This window comes from Crinia signifera, chromosome 4 (genome assembly GCF_055691185.1).
Source record: "Crinia signifera chromosome 4, ASM5569118v1, whole genome shotgun sequence".
NCBI classification, from domain to species: Eukaryota; Metazoa; Chordata; class Amphibia; order Anura; family Myobatrachidae; genus Crinia; species Crinia signifera.
The window spans coordinates 19,718,204-19,739,429 of NC_139220.1; the positions used below are offsets into that span (position 1 = coordinate 19,718,204).

General features: G+C 46.3%; 1 protein-coding gene across 2 annotated transcripts in view; it reads left to right on the forward strand.

Annotated features, from left to right (window-relative positions):
- The first annotated feature begins 14,466 nt into the window (after positions 1 to 14,466).
- Positions 14,467 to 21,226, forward strand: part of AMN1 (antagonist of mitotic exit network 1 homolog) — a 60,868-nt gene continuing 54,108 nt past the window's right edge. The window contains exons 1-2 of one of the 2 annotated variants that reach the window (XM_083181334.1): positions 14,467 to 14,698; positions 20,687 to 20,819. In XM_083181334.1, the coding sequence (XP_083037460.1) occupies positions 14,664 to 14,698; positions 20,687 to 20,819 (168 nt within the window). In that variant the 5' untranslated portion in view covers positions 14,467 to 14,663. The remainder of the gene's footprint in view (positions 14,699 to 20,686; positions 20,820 to 21,226) is intronic. The other variant, XM_083181335.1, reaches the window with a different exon arrangement.

The following is a 21,226-nucleotide window of genomic DNA, read 5'->3' on the forward strand; positions in this document are numbered from 1 at the left end:
GTTGTATCTAATCGCAGCGGATTAATGTGTTTGCCGATAGATAGAGAGATGTTTTTTCCCAGTTGCGCATGTGTAGGGAATGGCTTCGCCTCAGTCTCTTCATTCCTGGAACGTTGTTTTGCGCGGTCGGATACACGATGGATTCCTCCAGATCAGCAAAGAGCTGTTATCCAATTTCTTTGCACAGAAGGCGAGCATGCTTCAGACATTTATTAGAGGATGAAGGTACGGAGAGAAGTGTTTCGCACAGTGCTCCTTGTTCCGGTGGTGTCAGCGTTATGAGGGGGGGGGACATTGTCACCAACCCTGCCACTATATCGCATTTGTCAGAATCGTCGGATCACCACACGGGAAACTGCTGCTGCACTGTCGATAAGCGAGGGAACTGTGCATCACATAATCCAGAGGTCAATGCCAAAGGTCAACAGTTCGCCTGAGACAAGGAAGTGCAGCACACAGTCAGAAACATGCAAACATACATACGTATAGTTATGTGCATATACATACAATCACAAACTATACAGTGTCCCCTTCATCCCTCATGCACAGGGAACACTCACTGCTTGTGGCAGCTCCTCTGTATTGACTCCTCCTCTATCTCCATGCTGATGGGCTTGCACTGACTAACTGAGCGCTGTGTAGCCCCGCCCCTGCAGTTCCAACTTCACTTCTCCTGCCCTGAGCTCTAATGTGGGGCTGGGGGACAGAGATAACATGAGCCCGGCTCTGGAGGGTGGGGCCACGGTGTGCTGTGCTAGGGCTGCGGAAGCAATGGCGTGCTGCCTCCTGGCCTCTGGTGGCACTCAGGCAATACAGAGAGCACAATGTAACACTGCTCAAAGAAGCCAGCTACTGTAGCTGAGAATGGGACTGACCTGGGGGCATCTGGCACCCTGACCCCCTGCCCAGCCCACCACTGCTCCCCCCATCTGCCAATCCCAGACTCGCCCACCTGACTGCCAAATACAGAAGTATGATTTGCCACTCCACAGAACACGTTTTCACTGCTCCACAGTCTAATGCTGATGTATTAAGACTACAGCATGAAACACTTGAAAGCCGTGTATCAATTGCCAGAAACTGCAACTAAAACACCATGCCCCATACTGCACCGTAGTTATTAGTAATAATAAAACATGCTGATTACTGGGGGACAACACTCACAATGGGGTGGGTGGGGGAGCAGGCTGGTATGAGGAGGTGGGTGGGGGAGCAGGCTGGTATAAGTGGGGCAGGTAGTGGACCATTTGAGGATGGTAAAATGCCTGGGGGGGGGGGGGATATCTGGGAGGAATAGTAGGTGGGTGGAAGAGTGGGGAGGACAAGTGGTCAAGGGTGTGAGATTTGTCTCCTCAGTCAGAAGACTGTTTCGTTCTCCATACAGCATATCTGATGATAGTCTTTTGAAATGCATCATCTGATTGTCTGGCATTTCACGTTATGCACCGCTGACATATGAGGTAAACCGAGCATTTGATAATAACTCCCTGGCTTCGATCAGAACTTGGTCTTCCTCTGGTGTTTTTTTCTTTTTCTTGTTCTTTTGGAAGGAGGAGCTGGTGGTTTTTGTGTTGATAGAGTTTCTGGGGTGGATGGAATGTCCATGTCGGGAATCTGTTGAAAAGACAAAACCATTTATTTCTGTCTTACCGTTCCCTATAAGTACGGAGGAATGGGTGGCCATTAGTGAGGAGTTCTAAAGGTGTTGGCATTTCCCTAACTGTGGAGGAGCCATAGATGGGAAGCATATTCGCATTACCCCACCCGCCAACAGTGGATCTTACTACTACGACTACAAATTGTAAAGTACTTCAGCATCATTCTAATGGCGGTGGTAAATGCTAACTACGAGTTTTTGTGGATGTGGGCAAGAGTGGGCGTGCTTCAGATGGTGGCCTGTTTAAAAATATTGTTTTCTACAACTGGCTCACCCCCAAGCCCCTGCACTTACCATCTTGGGAGGAAACCAGGGCTGGCCTAAATTTCATGTTTGAAGTAGACGAGGCCCTCACACTTCACGAGAATATTATGAAGCCTTATGCGCAAAGGGGCCCAAATAAAGAGAAGCAGATATTCAATTACCGGCTGTCTCGAGCATGTCGCATTGTTGAAAATACCTTCGGGATGTTGAGAAACCGATTCCAGATCTTTCAAACACCAATCAACTTGGGAGTGGACAAGATTGACTGAGTCGTCACTGCCTGCTGTGGTCTGCACAACGTTCTCCGCAGAAAAGCCACTTAGATAAGGGCAGTGGGCCCAGCTAAAGTGGAAGATCAGAAGAGGTTGCTCAATTTTCTTCCATTGCGGCACCAGCAGTAGCAAAAACTGGGAGTGCTCTGTCAAAAAAAAAGCCAGAGAGGAATACTTTGGTATCATGCCAGCTCCAGATCTCTAGGAATTATTGAATTTGTTATGTTCCTTTAAAAAAAAGTTCTCATGTTCTGAATTTTCTTCCGCCACATATCAATGGAGGCGACGTCACGGTAAGGTTTGCTGAACTTGACGAGTTCCTCCAATGCTGCCATCCGCTTCTGTTTGTTGGCATAGCCCCTGGACTTAACCCTCCGCAAACATTCATTATCTCTGTATATGTCAATAAGTCCTTGAGTAACTTCTCTCTCAGTATCGAGCGACATTTCTAAAATAGGAAAAAGAGAGAAAATTTTAAAATAGTTGACTATTATAGAGTACAATGGAGTACAGAACCCTAATTGCACGTATTCTGGACATGAAGATATGGGGACACTTGTTTATGATGCATATAATTCATAAACATTTACAACACTATAAAAAATTTGTGACCCCCTCCCCAACAGTTGGGGGGGGGGGGCATTGAATGTAGAATAAAATGTTGTTGTGTTTTGCATATAATTAAAGTTTGTTTGTTTTTTACTCATTTGTCTGCAATTATTTCATAAGTATGTCATTGCCTATTTATAGAATCAATAGAGGGACAGAAAACTCTAAAGGTGCCCATACACGCTGCGACTGCCGTATGCGATGCGATGCGCGCTACCGCGGATATCCCATCGCCCAGTTCAAAAAGTATGTGCTGCACATGTGATTTGCATGCAGTCCAAAATGCATGCAATTATTGCAGTGTTAATGGGCACCTTTATTGCACGTAGTCAGCATATAAAAACATGGGGGACACTTGTTTACGATGCATATTCCTGCACAGTAAGCTTCCGGAGGGGCTGGGAATGGCCGCACGCATGCGAGCTCCCATCCACCGGAGCTTTCATCCCCAGCCCCCGGAGAAGGGGAGCCTTACAGAGGGGAGGAGGACGAGAGAGGCAGAGATGGAGGAGGGGAGGTGGATACGGAGACAGAGGGTGCTGGAGCATGGCGGCATACACAGAGGAGTCCACCACAGCCTCCAGCAGGATCCCCCAGCCGTCACCCGGCTGCAACACACGTGGGAATTGGCTCGGACCCCAGCAATGAAGGAAGAGGAGTCCGAGGTGCACCAGCAGGATCCCCAGGCTGCACCAGCAGGATCCCCCGGCCACGGCACACACAGTCCTCCGGTCTGTAGGTCCCAAGCCGCTGTGCTCCAGCAGTTTGCAGGAGCCTGTATGCCCCCACCCAAGGCTTCAGCTTCGGGTGAACCCAGCGGCGGCGGCCCCCAAGGGAGGAGGTACTATCACACTATCGGGGGCAGCCCAGAGAGGGCTCAACACCGACCCCCGGCCTCACAGACTCTACCCCCATGGCCTCACTGACTCTACCCCCCCCCCTGCTACCACCCCACCACCCCAGCAGCAATGTAAAGATGGCACCGCTGATGGCTGCCTAGGATCTGTGCCACTACCCGAATATGTTCCCCGTGTCACCCCCGTTGTGTTCCATATCTGTACTGTTTTTGCTGTTTACCTATCTGGCTGTTTGCAATCACCAAGTGGCGCTGCTGAATGGCTGCCTGGGTGCTGTACAGATCAGTAAATATATGTTCCCCATGTCCGTGTCCCCCATTAGAATGCGTCTAGTGCATATTTGTACGTGTGATGTATATCTGTACTGTTTTTTACTTGCTACCTATTTGGCTGGTGCAATCACCAAGTGGCACCTATGGCTGCCTGCGTGCTGTACAGATCAATAAATATATGTTCCCCATGTCCGTGTCCCCCATCAGGATACATCTAGTGCATACTTGGATGTGTTATATACAGCTGTACTGTCACTTTTTTTTTTACGTGACTGGTCTGTTACTGTACTACCTACATCCTCTGTATTATGTGCATTGTTTTAAAATCTGTAAAGCGCCTTGAGTCCTGTTGGAGAAAGTGTGCTATATAAATAAATCTTACTATATTCAGCACATGAAAACACGGAGGACACTTTTGTATAATGCACATTTGCAGTGTATTGATGGGCAAACTGGTGATCAGTGTTGTGGTCAGTGTATTGATGGTCAATATATTGCTGGGCAGTGCCTTTGTGGGCAAACACTGGTGGCCAATGCTATTAAACAGTTAAAAAGTCTTGATTACAGAAAAATCTACAAAGAGATGCATATAGTAAACATTGGTGGCATACCTCTCAACTTTCAAACAGTGGACATTTTTGGGGTGATGGCTGGTGGCAAGGGAGCATGGCCTATAAATCACGTCACTCTCGTGAGGTCACGCCCCCTTTTGCAGCTGCGGGGGCATGGCTAGAGGCTCTTTGAGCTGCTGCCCATGCCCCCCAGCCTTTCTGCCTGCGGGAATAGACAGGTGCACAGTGTCTATTTACCGCTTCTCTGTCAGATGACAGGGGGGACTCCCAACTGCCCCTCGCACCGGAACACTGCCAGCTCTGGAAGGGAAGCAGGAATGTCTCCGAAAAATGGGACATTCCTGTGAAAATCGAGAAAGATGGTAGGTATGTGGTGGGCAGTGGGCATTGGTGAAAGCACAATACATACTTGTGATTGTTTGTAAACAGAATTGGGTGTTGTTTAGCTCCTCCTGGGACGTGTTCCTCTCCTCTGATACCACGATGCTGCGCCACAGGTGGTGGGGTGAGAGTGTCTGGAAAAATGACAGTAAATTACGTGGGTCATACCGTCCACCGAACTACTGATCGCTTGTGCAAAAACCCACACAGGATCTTCACCCAATCAGGACTGATCATATGTGCAGCACATATGATCTGAGGATTGACCCATGGGACCGCATATCGTACCGAAACACCTCACAATGTGCACGCAATCGATTGCATGACCTATGGAACTCGTGCGGTCATGCCTGAAATCATTCTCATGTACTTAACAATACATTTCAAAACAGAATTTTGTGGTTAAGATACAGGAAGTTACTGAAGTTTCAGACAACGTACAAGACAACTTCTGCAAAGTTTTAACAATAACAGAATCTAGTGGTCCGGAAGCTTCTGTAAATTTCAGCAATGTTTTGCAAATTTCAGTTGACCCAGAAAGCATTAATTATAGATGAATATATACGTTACTATAAGTGTGATGGAAAGGAAAGAAATAGTAGTTTAGCCCATAAAATGGCAGCTTTAATACATACTTGCCTACCCTCCCGGAATGGCAGAGAGGCTCCCAAAAATCGGGTCCCCCTCCCGCATGGTAAATAAAGCCCCCGCACCCGCTGAAACAAAATCCGTAATTTGCAGGTCTGCAGGGAGGGGGCGGGACTAAATTATGCAGAGTTTGTGTGGATTGGGGGCAGGGCTTTGTGATGTCAGCCCTTGTCCCTGCCCCTGATGTGCATCATTGGGTCTCCTCAATAAAGAACTCAGGGGCAGATGCATGAAGTGTAGTTATGGGGGAGAGAAGGGGTATCAGTGCATGTTCCGCTTCTCCCCCATGTTTCAAGGAGCCGGTGTGCGCCAAATGACAGGGGCGATGTGTCTAAATGATAGCAGGCCGATATGCAGGGCAAATGTATGACCGGTCAGCAGCACTGACTGCTCCGCTTCCTGGCACTTTCCGCTTCGACAGCTGCAGGGTGGTGTAGCCCTATATCCACAGGAGGGGCAGCGATGTCCCTGCTGCTGGCTTTGGGCTGTTCTGGAGATCTTGCGTGAGTAGCGAGATCTCCTGCATGCCCAGTACAGCCGACCGGGGGTAGGAGACAGAGCATCGGTGTAAGCTGCTGCGCTGTCTGCAGGTCGGGATGCCACCAGAGGGGGAGCTTGCACTCCCCCGCTTTGGCAGACAAGATGTTAATACATCTTGTCGGTCTCCCCTCCTGCTTTGACTTGATAATGAGGAGAAGCAGGATGTGTTATATCTGCTTCACATGACAGTGACTTTGATCAGTGGTGTAACTAGAAATGTTGCTTCCCCCTGTCCAAAAAGTTTCTGCACCCCCCATATATTAATTATATTTCTTGTTACATGCTCATTGCTAGGGGATTATGGCTCATTGCCAGAGGCTTCTGGCTCATTGCCAGGGGTTACCTGCTCATTGCCAAAAGGTTACATTTCCATTGCCAAGGGTTTCTTGCTCTTTGCCAGGGGTATCCATGCTCATTGCCAGGGGTTTCTGGCTCATTGCCAGTGGGATACATGCAATATTTAAAAATTTGACCTTTATACCTATGAAATTGCTTATTCAGGAGTTTTCCAGCTTATACGAGCTGGCAGTGGTGTAGCTAGGTGCCACGGTGCCCGGAGCAAGGGCATGTTTCTCACCCCAGCCTATGTAGTAGGCGGGGCTCTTGCGCTGTGAAAATGGGGTGCGGCCTAACATTGTACCACACACCGTAATGCCCATTGCACATTTTATCGAACTTTGTAATACCCATTACACATAAAGCCACATGACGTAATGCCAATTACACATAAGGCCACACATGATGCCCATTACATAATATATAACAAACCGTAATGCCCATTACATACTATATAAAAAAAACATAATGCTCATTACACATCTGACACATAAGTGCCACTTACCTACATGCTCATTGCTAGGAACTTCAAGCTCGATGCCAGGGGCTTCATGCTCAATGCCAAGGGGCTTCATGCTCGATGCCAAGGGGCTTCATGCTCGATGCCAAAGTGGACCGGAAATAGCTCATTGCCAAGGGGGACTGAAATAGCTCATTGCCAAGGGGGACTGAAATAGCTCGTTGCCATATATATAGATAGATAGATGCTGCTGCCCAGACCTGTGGGAGATAGAGGCTTATTGGAGAGGTTTATTGTTGTCCTACTCATCTTCTGATGAAAACTTCTCATTAGTATACTGGCGACTGTAATAGCCTCTTTGGGAGTGACCAATTGGTAACTCTATATATTTTACGGTTTATTCAGAACTTGTATTTAACACATTCATCAATGGATTTTCTTGAACTACTTTGGATAAAAAGGAAAGGATTTAATGTGGCCACAAGATTATATCATGGTACCCCTGATGAAGTCTTTTTAAAGAGACGAAACGCGTTGAGACGTTTTTATTCACCTGCTTTTACATGTGACTATCCATTGAAGGACAAAATAAAATAAACATTGGACGAACTCCTCGGTGCATCATTGAAAAAGGATCATAATATATGGACTGTGTTTCTATATTTTAGTCGCCTTTTCACTATTGGGAAACATTTTGTGTCACTATTCCCTAAACCAGTGGTTACCAAACTTTTTTGAATCATGGCACCCTAGACCATCAAAATATTTTCAAGGCACCCCTAGGCCAAATGCTTCTTTTCGAGAAATTCAGAAAAAAAAAATATTAAATTAAGTGTTTTGTGTTTATATGTCACAGTTATCTGGTGAGGCACAGGGTTTGTCCACATATATTATGATTGGCAGCCACAAGCACTGGTTTTGCCTGGTACATTGACCATAAATAATATGAATTGATCTTGGTCCACCAACCCAAGGCACTCCTGCAAGTGTCCTGCTAGGCACACAGTTTGGAAACCACTGCCCTAAACCCTCGGGGAATACTGTGGTTAGGCAGCCAATTTATATATCTGCATCATTTATATATCTTGTATTGTTTGTATATTTGCATTATCTGGTAGCGCGTTGAGGAATATTGGGGTTAATATATATATAAAATATATATATATATATATATGAATGAATGAAGAAAAGAAAGATTGTGCGCAAAGTCTATATGAGGATGTTTTATATATATATATATATACCTTTACTTGTCCTGACGACGGGGGCGACCCCGAAACGTTGACACACCTATGACTGTGTAATAAACCAGTCCTTTTGTTTTCACCTACCTGAAGACCCTGTGTGCCCTTTATTCGGTTACTTATCATTGGGACTGCAAGGTTCCTTATTGCAGGCACCAGGGCAAGCTACCTTGGCTTACACCCAAGTCCAGGAGTGCCAGTTCTCTTGCATCCTATATATATATATATATATATATATATATATATATATATATATATATATATAAATAAAATGTCCCTGGATCTACAAGTCCCATAAATACCAATCCGCTGTTTCCACGGTATTTAGGTAATGCACTCAGGTGTGGTGAAACCCGGCTGCTCCGTTTAAGCCCTTCAGGGCACCTGAATCCAGCAGGTAGAAAATCTGTGAGGATAGACAAAGCGGGCAATTCATAGTGCAGATATCATAAAAAAAGTCTTATTTATTAGATGGACACACAAGTAAGAAGTGGACAACGTTACCAAAGTTGGCGGCTCCCAGTGCCGCACTTTAAAAACATAAACAGTCAGGCGCCCGGTGTCTGATGCAGAGAGGTTACACTCCTCCGGACTCCAGCTGGTCTGATCGACGCTGAGCCATGTTCCTACGCGTTTCGTCACGTGGACCCCGTCATAGGGCTGGCCCAGCGTCGGTCAGTATCCTCTATGTACCCGGACGGCAACTGATTTCAACCAATCAGATCCAGTTACAGGATAACATTTAAAATATTAATACACCATATGGTAACAAACATTTGTAAAAACATATATATAAAATTGTGTCTCTTATACCAAAGAGTTCAAGTTTTAAAATACAAAATACAAAATCACAAACAAATCACAAGAATCACAGTTATATATACACATTTATGTTAGGAACATCAACCATTTATGACAATCCTTTATCAACCCAAGAAAGAGGCAATATCAATACCTTCATTTAAACCCACTGGATACAAGGTATTCAAATTATATATCCCGTAGGATTCTCTTTTTTTTCTGAGTTTTTTCTCACGATTCCCTCGTCTGATATCTAGTTTCACCCGTTCAATCCCCACAAACCGCATTCCACTTGGATCACTATCCTCCTGTCCATTTCTTAACCTGTCAGAATAGTGATCCAAGTGGAATGCGGTTTGTGGGGATTGAACGGGTGAAACTAGATATCAGAGGAGGGAATCGTGAGAAAAAAACTCAGAAAAAGAGAATTAGAAATTATGCAGGTAAAAATCAAAAAATTTAAGAGAGACAAAGAAGATTATGAGAATAATCAGGTTAGTACCTGGCATAAAATTAGAACAGAAAATCGCAATTTTAGAAACGAAAGTAAAAATAGAACTAATTATTATGGAAAAGCCTGGAAGAGAAATCCAGGAAAAAACCCGGGAGAATTACAAATTTCTCCGTCAACGTCCAATAGATATCAACCCCTACAACAACCAGAAAATTGACAATTAGAGAGTAATTTTTTAGAGCAACGACAGACAGATTTGGCACAAAGGAATCAGCGTCCCCACGCCGTTGGGGCAAAAGAGACCGCGACGACGGGGGAAAAGAGGGAGAAAGAGTACCCATTTTCAAACAACGAACAATGAATTAGTACCCATAAAGGGGACATACAATTTATCAGATGTAACTTTAACCAAACTTCAGGTAGACCTTTTACAGAAAGGGCTTTCGTTCGCCCCAGCAGCAACAGTGAATAAATTCTCATTGTTCGTCGATTTGAATCTATATATTCGTAGATTGACACTAAAACGTCATTTTATTAAACAAAATAAAGACAAAGAAACTATAGATACTCAAAGTCAATTGTTAGAAGGCACTTCTGGTTTAAAGAAACAGAGCGCTTTCTACCCCATAGAATCAAAGGGTCCAAATATTGACCTATTTTTCCAGCTGGTAAAGAAAGAATTTGATGAATTAACTGAAAAAATAAAAATTGAAATTTGAACAGACAGGAGATTTGTGCACTCAAAGAAATGATAGAGGACAAAAATGTGGTTTTGAAGCAAGCAGATAAGGGGGGCAATCTGGAACTTATGAATAGGGATAGTTATGTTGCAGAAATGTTAAGATTGTTGAATGACCCCGTATCATATAAAATGCTTGAAAAAGACCCAACCTCAGAGTTTCAATTAGATCTGCATGCACTATTACTTAGAGATTACTTAAGGGATGGAATTATTAGAAAACATGAGTTTGAAGATATAAGTAATGACCACCCCAGGGTAGCAACTATATACCACCTCCCAAAGATTCATACAAGCCAGACCGCGCCCCCAGGTCGCCCGATTGTATCGGGGATTGATTCTTTGACATCTAAATTATCAGAATTTGTCGATATATATTTGAACAAATATGTGCCTAAATTGAAGTCTTATGTAAAGGACTCCATGTCTGTTCACCAGCTGGTAAAAGAAATATAGCGGGAAGAAGGGTACAGTTGGGCTACTGTTGACATAAACTCACTGTACACCTCGATACCACACGAGAAGGGGTTGGAGTGTATATCCTCAGTTCTTTATCGTGACGATTTGTTGCCAAAAGAAAAGGTGGATTTTATTGTAGACTGTCTGAAATTTGTGTTAAAATACAACTACTTTACATTTCTTGGACAGTACTGTATTCAGTGCTGCGGGACGGCGATGGGCACGATATGTGCCCCAGGGTTTGCCAATCTGTATTTAGGGGAGTGGGAACAGGAACTTATTTACTGTAACAATCCCTTTATGCATACTTGCCTACTTTTGAACTCTACTCTCCGGGAGAAGCCTGGAGAGGAGACTGACAGCATCACTTCTGGGGGCGGGGTCCTGATGTAGACGTCATCAAGCCCTGCCCCAGCACTGAAAATCCCCCGATTTGCGGGACCTTGAGGAGGGGGTGGGACTATATGGTGTGATTTGCATATTTAGCCCCGTCCCCTCCCCGCGAAAAGCCGCAAATCGCGGTAATTCAAGGAGGCAGCCAGGCAGATTGTGGAGGGTGAGGGAGAATCCAGGAGGATTGCCCACCTTTCCGGGGGGCCGGGAGGGGGACCCAATTATCTAGTCTTTCATCAGCTTCTTCCTGGACTACTGCAGCCCCCTCCTATTTGACATAACCGGCACCAATCTATCCCCAATTCAATCCTATCTGTTGCATTAACAATGACCTTCCTCTATCACTGCTCCACATCTGACACATTACTTTCCTTTGTGCGGCGGCGGCGGCATGCGAGTGGGTGTCGACTCTTCCACTCACATGCGTCTGCACAAAGGAAAAATCATTCGATGGTCGCTTATGACCTGGTCGTAATGAAAAGTAAGTCTGGATAGTCAATCCTCCGAATCGGAGCAGGCGCTGACGTCATGTGACATTAGCCACCTGGCCAAACAAGCAGGCAATCGACACACATGCGAAGACAACCATCATCGGCTGGGGGATCGAAATCGGCCCTCGGGTCTCAATTGGGTTTGAACCACGCCCTTGATTTGGATTCAAAATCTATCGGGAGACAAACAACATCTGTAACGTATTATGGGCTTATAACTTGGGGCTGTCCACGAGACGTGGGGGAAGTTTGCAGCTTTGGAATGTTTTTAGTTCTTGCCAATGTAATCATGTGATTGGGCGGCTGCCACGAGGGCGTGTTTGAGGAAAGTGATAAACACATCTGGTGTAGAAGGCTCATGAATTTTGTAACATTTAGCTTTCAAATGTCATTTGTCTTGCTTTGTCCGTGGGCATATCTATAATGGGTGCAGGTGCACCAGGTCCACTGTGGTGGATGTGTGGCCAGACCCTTCCTTAAAAAATATATATTAAAAAAATACATATTTTAAACACGCTGCACTGGTAGAGGGGGCCGGTTTCTGTTATGTTGGTTGGCATGGTGTGTGGGGGTACAAAGGGCACGAGAGGGCTGCTGCTGCAGCAGCCAATTGTCTCTTTCTCTCTCTCGCTGCCAAGCCAGCCCCAACACCAACAGCAAGAGTATTCACTGCCCTCTCTGCACCACTGGGAAAAGGCACAGTGCCCGAGGCTTCTTGCAACTGTACCGAGATGGCACAATTTGGCAATTTGCAGTGAGTGGTGGGGCTTAGTAATATTGTGCCTCTATCAGGGGGTTTCTGCAGAGCCGGATTAAGCCTTCGGGGGGCACGGGGCACTTTAGAAAGGGGCCCCCTCCTACTTGTGATTACTGGCCACAAACTGCACAGGAGAATATTACACTGTCAAAACACAGAGTAATGGCAGTATAAACTTGGTCAATGGTCAACTGCAGGGTGGGATTAATAAAAGCATATATAAAATACCACATGAAAAGCCTGTGTTTGTTCCGCTGTACCTTACGCTGACAGGCTCAGCGCTGCCTCTGATTAAAAACCCTCCCATGACAAGGCAGCTGCTGCTGCTATCCTTCATGGGCCTGAGAAACATATGATGAGCTCCACCAAGCAGAGCTCAGCACAAGCCTCTCAGCCTCTGAACTCTTGTGCAAAGTCTTATGGGACTCCCAGTAATGCATTGCACAATTGTGCAGTCAGTGTGCCTTGAATCCTGATGCTCAGCACCATTAATCATTGTCACATTGGCAGATAGGTGAAGCTGCAGCACTACCCCACTGCCATGCACAAAACCATTAGCTAAAAAAATAAATAATAAAAAAATATATATATTTTTAAATACATGCCAACCACAGGGGGCCCCTAGATGGAGGGGGGCCCAGGGGTACTGACCCCTTGTGCCCCCATTATAATCCGGCCCTGGGTTTCTGGGTACTCTCCCACCCCCTGCGTGCACTACTGAAGAGAATTATAAGAATCACATTAAACATAAATACGCCGGAAGGGGAGAAGGGATGAGTCAGACACATTCTTTCCATATTATATCATCATGGGTAATGGAAACAGCTTTTTTTTAATTATTGGCCTAATTCAGACCTGCGTGCTTTGCATGCAAGAGTACTTACGCTTACACATCCCCTTGCATGCGGGTGCATGGCTGAAAAAAATTATTTGATGGTGGCCGACCATCAAATGTTTTTTTTTCTCCCGCTCCCAGATAAGTCAGATGAAAATGGGGCGGGCCCTGAGGTCATGTGATGTCAACCACCCGCCCCAAGCAGGCATCCACCCGCCTGCGTTCCCAGGGAAACACCCAGCGTTTTCACGGGGATGGCCATAAAACACTGCTCGTTCCCTTGTCACAGCCTTCTCTACGCCCTCCCCTGCCCATGCTAACGCCTAGCGAGTGTGATACTTGCTGCGGAAAGCGTTCGCACGGCGGGTGTGCACATGCCTATTTTCATCAAAACATCTGGATGAAAAAATCACCAGGTCAGAATGTGCGAATTCGTGGCAGAAAGTGTAATTTTTCATGCAAATCTTATCCTAAAAAATGTGCGATTTTCGGAAAACTGTGCGAAAACGGCAAATTTTTTTTTTGTGCGAAAAAAAAACCTGCAAAAAAAGAAAAGATTCCTATTAAATGTCACCCCTGATATCAGGGAATGGTGAAATACGGAGACTAGGGTCAGTGTCAATAATTACCTCAGCTCCTGTGTCCCATTAACATGTGAACCGAGCAGTTGTGGGTTTTAAAACCAGAATGGGGGAACATTTGAGAACAATTAAAAATGGAATGATTAATCATGGCATGTCCTCCCATGGTAAGGAAACCCACAACTGCTCGATTCAAGACACACTGAGCTTCAAAGTAATTGCAGTAATTAAAGGCAATTGGCGTTAAAATAACAGCGAGGCTGAAATGCGCTGGATACATGAGAGAGGCATGGCCAAACTGTGGACCTTCAGCTGTTGTGAAACTACACATCCCAGCATGCCTTGCCATAGTTTTAGCATTCTCTAATAGCAAAACTGTGGCAAGGCATGATGGGACGTGTAGTTTCAAAATAGCTGGAGGGCCATAGTTTGGACGTGCCTGAGAGTCAAGGCATGAATGGTGACTGTGAGCTCAAATGCCTTATGTGATTTTAATATTTTTGGTGCAAGAACATGATACAGGATGTGCACGGCTTCTGGCACAGAAGAAACATATTTTGTGGTTAGCTCGATTCCCAGTGGACACATGAGGCCAAATATAAAAGGATGTGAGAATTAGAAAGTGAGTTTCCCTTTTTTTAAAGCGGCAATCATTTACTCTGTAACACCAAGTTGATCTTTGCAGTAACTGATTGCCACTTTAAAAAAAAAAAAATGGGAACACTCTCCCAAAATCTGCCTGATAAATAGTGTCAGCGCCAGAGGACGACAAAACTACAACTCCCAGAAGCCATCTGCTCTAGGGACCGTCTGCAATGTGCACCACGGCCACGCATATGATGGTGTTTGTTACTACAGAATAAAGAGGGATTAACGTGACCAGTTTAATAAACCTAACCGTGTAAGAAAATGGCCGTCCCGGGTGATGCAGCGCAGCGTGTTTGTGGGGGGCACGGGAGGTGTCCGCCCGCCCGCCAGGCATGTCTGCTCTTTGCACACGATCCCTGACCCTGGAACTGTTGTTGGTACACAGTAGTAGCCATGAGCTGCAGCCGGGTAGACCCCCTGCTAGACAGGTGAGAGCGCCCAGGGGGGTGGGGATATGGCGGAGAGGATGCTGCCGACTGTCCACAGGGGAGGAATGTTCACATACTGTACAGCTGAGTGACGTTCCCCAGCCCTGGCAGCTCCAGGTGGGGGAGGGGGTGTCTGTATATACTCTCTGAGCTATTCTATTGGTGTACTCTGGGTTTATATATATATATAATTTGCTATGGCATGCATGTATATAGAGTGCTACTGCTTGTATACAGTATATGTGTTTGCAGTCTGCCCCAGTGCAGTGAGGACGAGGGCTGTAGAAGTTCTGAGCAATGAAGTGCACAGGGGGAATTTGTTTGCTGCCTGTGTGCAGTAATATGGGTAAACGTATAAAAGTGGGTGGTGTAGTTTTTGCTATAAATTTTTTTATTGAGCCAAGAAAATATTAGATAGAACCTGATTGGTTTATTATGGGCAGCATCATTGATATGTCTGCCGTGGGGATGATGCCGATCAAAAGAATGTCACTGGCATCCCGATACGCAAAATCCCAACAGGGTTTCTGTTATATCCCTTTTACACAGAGGCAAAAACCCGGGTCAGCGTCGGTGTGAAAGGGGTAGCTGAAAAAAAAAAAACTGGGTCTATTTCCCTGTGAATCCTACCCAGGGAGGACCTGGGTGGGTGTCAGTGTAAACAGCTATGCAGGCTCATCCGACCCGGCACCCGTTTACAGCAATGGGGGTGCCCATCCTCCCAATCGCACCGTTCTGCGGTCAGTATGGAGGTTGGGCAGACAGCAACGGAGCCTGTGGAGGAGGTGAATGGATGCCTGTATACGGCATCCATTGACCTCTCGGACGGGGCTAGGGGTGCATGGAGGCTGGGGGAAGCTCAGCAGCTTACTTTGGTGCTGGGCTTGCCCCTAGCACAGTGATTGGCTGCCCCGGCGCTTTGAGATTATGTCATATCCAAGCGCCGCCCCCTGCATGCTCTGGGTCGGCACCACAGTGCAAACGGGGCAAATCCTGGCTCCACCGCAACAAGTGACCTTGACTTTCCCTGGTATTACCTATATGGTTTCCCTCCATCGATGGCACAGCAAAACCGGTGCCGAGACACAGAGTATAGCTCCTCCTCTGACACCAGCAAAGCTTCACCCCTGTGTTTTGATTGGCCCACAAGCCAATAAGCCATATTAGATGACCATCCATAGGTAAAAATACCTAAACATTGCATAGTTTAACACTATTGATGTCCAGTTGCACTATTGCCATCGATGGCCATCCCTAGTATGTACGCTCTATATTGTTAATGATGCGCGCTCCCTTGGGTCATTAACAAGCCCTCCCTGTAATCTGAACATTCAATCAAATTTTTACTATATTGTCAATGACTGCATGTTCAGCGGTGGACAGGGCAACGTCAGCCTGTATACGCTATATCATTTATCCGCGAGCTCTGATGCGTTTGGTAACTATATCTCTCATGGAGGGAATCTTATTCTTAAAATTCCTTTCTTTGCTTATACCGCTTTCAGACCGCAAATGCAGGATCGCACCCGGACTTTGAAACGGTTCAGTCCTGGTGCGACCCTGCATTTTGGTCTGTTCAGATCTCCTCAGCGAACCGGCAATATTGCCGGATCGCTGACCTCATGCGGGGGCGGGGCAGAGTGGCGCAGCATCATAGGGTGCGGAGGCAGCACTGCTCCAAGCGCTGCCTCGTCCATTGGTGTAAGCGGGAAACGGGTCGCTCAACCCGATTAACCCGTTCACACCGCAAAGCAACACTGCAACAAACTGGTAAGAATTCTGCTTTTTTACCGGTTCGTATTGCTGTGTTGCTAGTTTGCAGGACCCGGTAATCCCTTTCATATAGCACCAATTACCTGGTCAAACCGGCAAGAAACCGTCATGAACCCGATAATTAGATGCTGTGTGAAAGGGGTATTAGCTGCATCTACCAGGTGGTGGATGGATTCCAGTGCTCAGAGGGGATTAGACCAACAGGGTCTTTAGCAATAGCAGTTTGTTGTTTAACAGATGTTGTGATTTTCTTTTCACACAGGTATCCTGTTTCCTCAGTCTGTCTGACTTGCACATATGTTATAGATTTGTTCAGTGATCTGCAGATTTTTCCATCTAATTTCTGGATCTACAGAGCATGTGCCCATATGTCTCCTCAGTCGTTTGTTATTTTACTAATTTACTAAGTAATTAATTGGTGGTACTACTACTGCTCGCTGCCCCCTTTCTACTCTTGAAGTCAATAGCAGAATGCTGCAAAAGTATAACCAGCTTTGGGCTCCTGGATCTGACACTCATTATGGGGCAATGTGTGGGGGTCCCCCATTTTTACCAGCACCGGCTCCACTAGCCAGGACACACACACGTTACTGGGTAGCCCCAGGCAGAGCTTTAATCCCCCCATCTTCAGGCCCAGGCTGTGAATACCTCAAGAAGTAGCGACCTTCCCCCAATAAAAGAATACCCCCACCTCCTCTGAAGTGTGCCCCAGGCCTAGGCTGAAGACCGGGGCTATCCACCCAACTCTGGCCGGTGGGTGCGAGGTTGATAGCTGCCAAAGGGCATGGGGTCTCCTCCCCAAACGCATAACCTGCCCCAGGCAATGTGAGCCAGCGCTGGTATTAAAAATATGGAGGTTAAATATATTCAAGGCGATAATGCAAAAGCCAGGGGACATAATATTACTTATCAAAGTTCCACATGGGGTTTTCACTTTTTTGGTCCCGACTGTCCATATGGACACGTCAAAGTGTACCGCGTCCCCTCGCATGTCTCACTGCGCTCCTCAGGCTTCGGGCACACTCATTTATTCTTCTCAACGCCCTAGTGGATAGTAGGGCATGAAGTAATGCCTGTCGGCTCAAAAAAACAACAACCCATGTCTACCTAATATTTGTGTCAACTTTCTAACCATGTCGAACTTAGGCAAATCGACCTATTTCATGTGTCGATCTAAGCTACATCGACCTTCAGTAGTTGACCCAATGCATGTCCCCCTTATATGTGTCAACTTAAGGACCATGGGGTTTCAGGCAGTTTCTATATGCACCTGCTCAGTCCCACCTACGACGATGACCCGTTTTCCTCACTGAAGATAGTAATAGCTCAGTGCAGATAGAGAATAACATATACACCCGGACAGTCCTTGCTGCAACCACCGGGAACATATACACCCGGACAGTCCTTGCTGCAACCACCGGGAACATATACACCCGGACAGCCCTTGCTGCGACCACGAGGAACATATACACCCGGACAGTCCTTGCTGCAACCACCGGGAACATAAACACCCGGACAGCCCTTGCTGCGACCACCGGGAACATATACACCCGGACAGTCCTTGCTGCAACCACCGGGAACATAAACACCCGGACAGCCCTTGCTGCGACCACCGGGAACATATACACCCGCACAGCCCTTGCTGCAACCACCAGGAAAATATTAAAATGTAGGCACCAAAAATAATGGTGCAGTAACCCTATATAAAATGTAGTATCCAGCTTAATGAAGTCCTTATTGGTAAGACCATTATAACGTCTGCATCCCAACATCTTGATACACAATGCTGTTTACTCCACAGGTGACGCCAAATACGCCGGCTCCGCCTTCTTTTGGTGTAGTTATTACTGTCAAATATGAATGGGGATATGGTCACTAGGTCGACATGTAGGAAGGTCGACATGGGGTTAGGTAGACATGGTCATTAGGTCGACACAATCAGGTTGACATGAGGAAGGCCGACAGTGAAAAGGTCGAAGTTTTTTTTTTTTATGTTTTTTTGAGCCGACATGTGCCGACAGGCGCTATTTCATGCCCTACCATCCACTAGGGCATGGTGGGAGAATAAAATAGTGTGCCGAGTGCCGTGCCCAAAGCATGGCGAGCGTCCCGAGCCATGCGAGGGGACACGGGGCTACTTTTAAGTGTCCATGTCGACTGTATTGAAATTTGGGACAAAGAAAATGTGAAAAAACCCATGTCGACCGAATGCTTGTCGACCTAATGACCCTGTCGACCTTCCTGCATGTCAACCTAATGGTGTCGACTTACTGTTTGTTGACCAAAATACAGTCTACCCAATGATCTACCCTAATGATTCACATACAGCCAATTATCTGGTTTTACAATGACTTTATATCCATACGGATGTGTTCCCTTTAACACAGTTCTTTCGCAATACTATCCTATATTAAGTTTTCTATTCTTTCCATAAAAACACATTCTAGATTTCAGCAGTAGACTTGGCTAAAGAAGAGGTATTTGTTCTGTCCCGATATAGCCAGATAAGGCTGGAAGTACATCCCACTCCCCCTACGCAAGGAAGTCGCCACGCACATGTTATTGTAACTGCCGAGGACAAATGCAAGCCAATTGAGATAAAGTTTGTATAGTTTAATATAGTGTTCATTGTAGCACCCTGCATCTTTCAAAACCCCTGCAGTTCCTCTTCCCAACCTGGGGAGTCGCTCTCTGCTGTGGTGGTTCTAGCACAGTGTGGTCGGTATTTCAGCACTGATATGCATACCAGACCTGTGCAGCACCACAGCTGATAGCGACTCCCCAGGCAGGGAAGAGGAACTGCACGGTGCTAGAATGAACGCTATCACTAAGCTTCAAAAGTGATAAAATGGAGAGTGATAATCAGCCAGCCAATCAGCTCCTACCTACCATGTCACAGACTGTGTTTGAAAAATATCAGGCAGGAGCTGATTGGTTAGTTGTTTATCACTCTCCATTTGATCACTTTTGAAGCTTAGTGCATCTGGCCCTAAATGTGTAAAATGTCAGCCAAATTCTGTTACATACGCAATGCCAAAAATGTGATGTATTGGGGTGCGGTGAGTTTGGAGAATGAGCTGTGTTTCGAAAAACAAGTTGTTGCCTGCATCCTATTCCTGAGCGAGTTGTGCTCGTTTAGTTAAGAGCTGGTCTTTAACTTCCTGTTTCTGGGGCAGGTCAATCTTTGGCAGGTTTGTTCTGCCCCAGAAATACTCACAATTTCAGGGGCTGCCTCTGCTCTCCTGGGCCTCTCCTACTAGTACAGGCCCTTTGTGGCTTTGCCACTCGGTCACCCGGGCATCAGCGGTGGGGGGGGAGCGGCGTGTACAATTGGCAGTAGGGGGAGAAGGGGCAGCCGTGTGGGTTGTACTTCCAGATGGTGCCAACACTGCCGCACACCTACCATTCAGTGGCATACTCCAAAATGTTCTGGGGTTGCCAGGCACAACAGCTCAGCTCAGCACGGAAATTTTCTGGGCATACCACCGAAGGGGTTAAATAAATAATTAATTATTTATTTATCAATCTATTTAAAATGGCGATCATTCTAGCACCCTGCACCTTTCAAAACCTGTGTTGTTTCTAGCACAGTCTAGTCTGGTTCTCAGCACAGATATGTAGACCAGACCTGTGCTAGAAGAATCCTCTACCTGCTTCCCAAGATTGTCTGGAAGTGCCAGCCTGCAGAACAGATGACCACCCCACCCCTGCTCGGGTCAGGTCTCTAGAGCCACGGGATTCTGGGCAGCTTCCCAGTGTGACTATCCTGAGTTTCTGTAGTATAAAACATCTTGGAGCAGATACAACTATCATCCGAGCCATAACTAGACATCTTGGTGCTCTGTGTCTGAAAGAGAACCCGCCTGTGGTTGCCAGGACACCTGCTGGTTGCTACAGACTCTGACTCCTCCTACCTCTCATGCGGCAGGTGAATTTGGTGGTGCATTCGGTTCTCTACCCATAGGGCATATGTGCCAAGAAACTTGGCACCACCCTAGTTACGGCCCTGATTATGATGTCATTTAGAAAATAATTTTTATGCAAATAATCATCTTTTTTTATAAGATAATGTTTTTTTTTATTCACTAACATACAAATTCCTATTGTAGTGATTATTGTGTAATACACTCAAAAAACATTTTTGCTTCAATGTTGGGTTTATTTGAAATCCATTCCATTCTGTTATTCTTCTAAAAAGTCGTATTATATCCCCAGGTGCCTCATTTGCCTATCAAGAAATATCTCTAGATATGAGTCAGAGATCGAACCTCTTCCTCCACATATAAAGGACAAACTGATAAAACTTCTGTGCGTCCAGGGGCTTCTGACAGATGCAAACATCGGACAGGTATGGACATCCGGAAATTAGTGTGTAACTATCTCAGGGTTGCCTACTTCCTGGCTGGGGGAGGCACGGGAGGGGGCAGAGCCACTGACAAGGCGGGATGGGGGCGGGGCAGCCGGCGGATGATCAGTGTGGGGCGCGACCAACACGATCGCGGGGGTGGGGCTACAAAGATGCGAATCCCCTCCAGCCCTCCAGCTGTTGTGAAACTACAAGTCCCATCATGCCTTGCCACAGTTTTGCTATTAGGGGATGCTAAAACTATGGCAAGGCATGCTGGGATGTGTAGTTTTACAACAGCTGGAGGGCCACCGTTTGGCCATGCCTGGTCTACAGTAAGGAGTGTAATGTGTGTGGTGATAATGCAGCAGCCAATCAACATCTAAGGGCTCCCATACACTGCAATTTGG